Raw genomic sequence first — 669 nt, 5'->3', positions numbered from 1 at the left:
ATGCCCAGAGAGCCTTACAGCCTCGAACAGGAGCTGGCCAGAGAGTGCTGGACTCTCTCAGAAGGTACTATTGGGTTTTCCCTTCCTGAAGATGCCGCCCTGCGATGGTGGTGGCTGGAAAAGTGGACGAATTTTCCCACTGAAACAGAGGTCCATATCTCTCCGTCAGAGGAGAGGCTTATTTCCCTCTGGCAAAAATGGGGTGAGGAGGATGGAATTCTCCTGTTGAAAAAAGATTTATATGACTTTTTTCGATGGGCAAAGTTCTTTGGATTTTTTACTAATGTTCTATATGCATTGGATTCGTATGTATGGGAATGCATGCAATTTGTCTGCCAAGCTGTTTGGGGTCGGACTTCCCGTGTTCCTCGCATGTATCCCGTCTTCATGGCATTGTTCCCGGTTTTGAAACGAAAAGCAGCTGCCTTTCCCTGGATCGCGGAAGCGAGGGGGCAGGCGCCGTTCCCCCCGACTCACGGGGGACGACCCTTCGGAGGGGGACAAACGGCTGCTTCCCAGCCCCCCCGTCCCAGCGGAAGTTTCGCCCGGAGCTGCAGGTTTTTTTCCTCCGTCTTCGGAGCATGCTCAGATGGGGCCACCTTCTCCCTCCCCCCGCCGCTTTCAGAGGGGGCAGCCAGTGCTGCCGGCCCCGCTCCAGCCCGTCCCGTA

At 55.3% G+C, this 669-nt stretch overlaps 1 protein-coding gene across 1 annotated transcript in view; it reads left to right on the top strand.

The window, feature by feature from the left end:
• SLC17A5 (solute carrier family 17 member 5) overlaps nt 1-669 on the top strand; it is a 36,843-nt gene continuing 36,174 nt past the window's right edge. The window contains exon 1 of the mRNA XM_031057104.1: nt 1-538. Within this exon, the coding sequence (XP_030912964.1) occupies nt 1-538 (538 nt within the window). The remainder of the gene's footprint in view (nt 539-669) is intronic.

This window comes from Geospiza fortis, unplaced genomic scaffold (assembly GCF_000277835.1).
Source record: "Geospiza fortis unplaced genomic scaffold, GeoFor_1.0 scaffold190, whole genome shotgun sequence".
In the NCBI taxonomy this organism is placed as follows: Eukaryota; Metazoa; Chordata; class Aves; order Passeriformes; family Thraupidae; genus Geospiza; species Geospiza fortis.
Note: the sequence above shows the minus strand (reverse complement) of the source record. Positions and strands in the feature narration are given on the sequence as shown.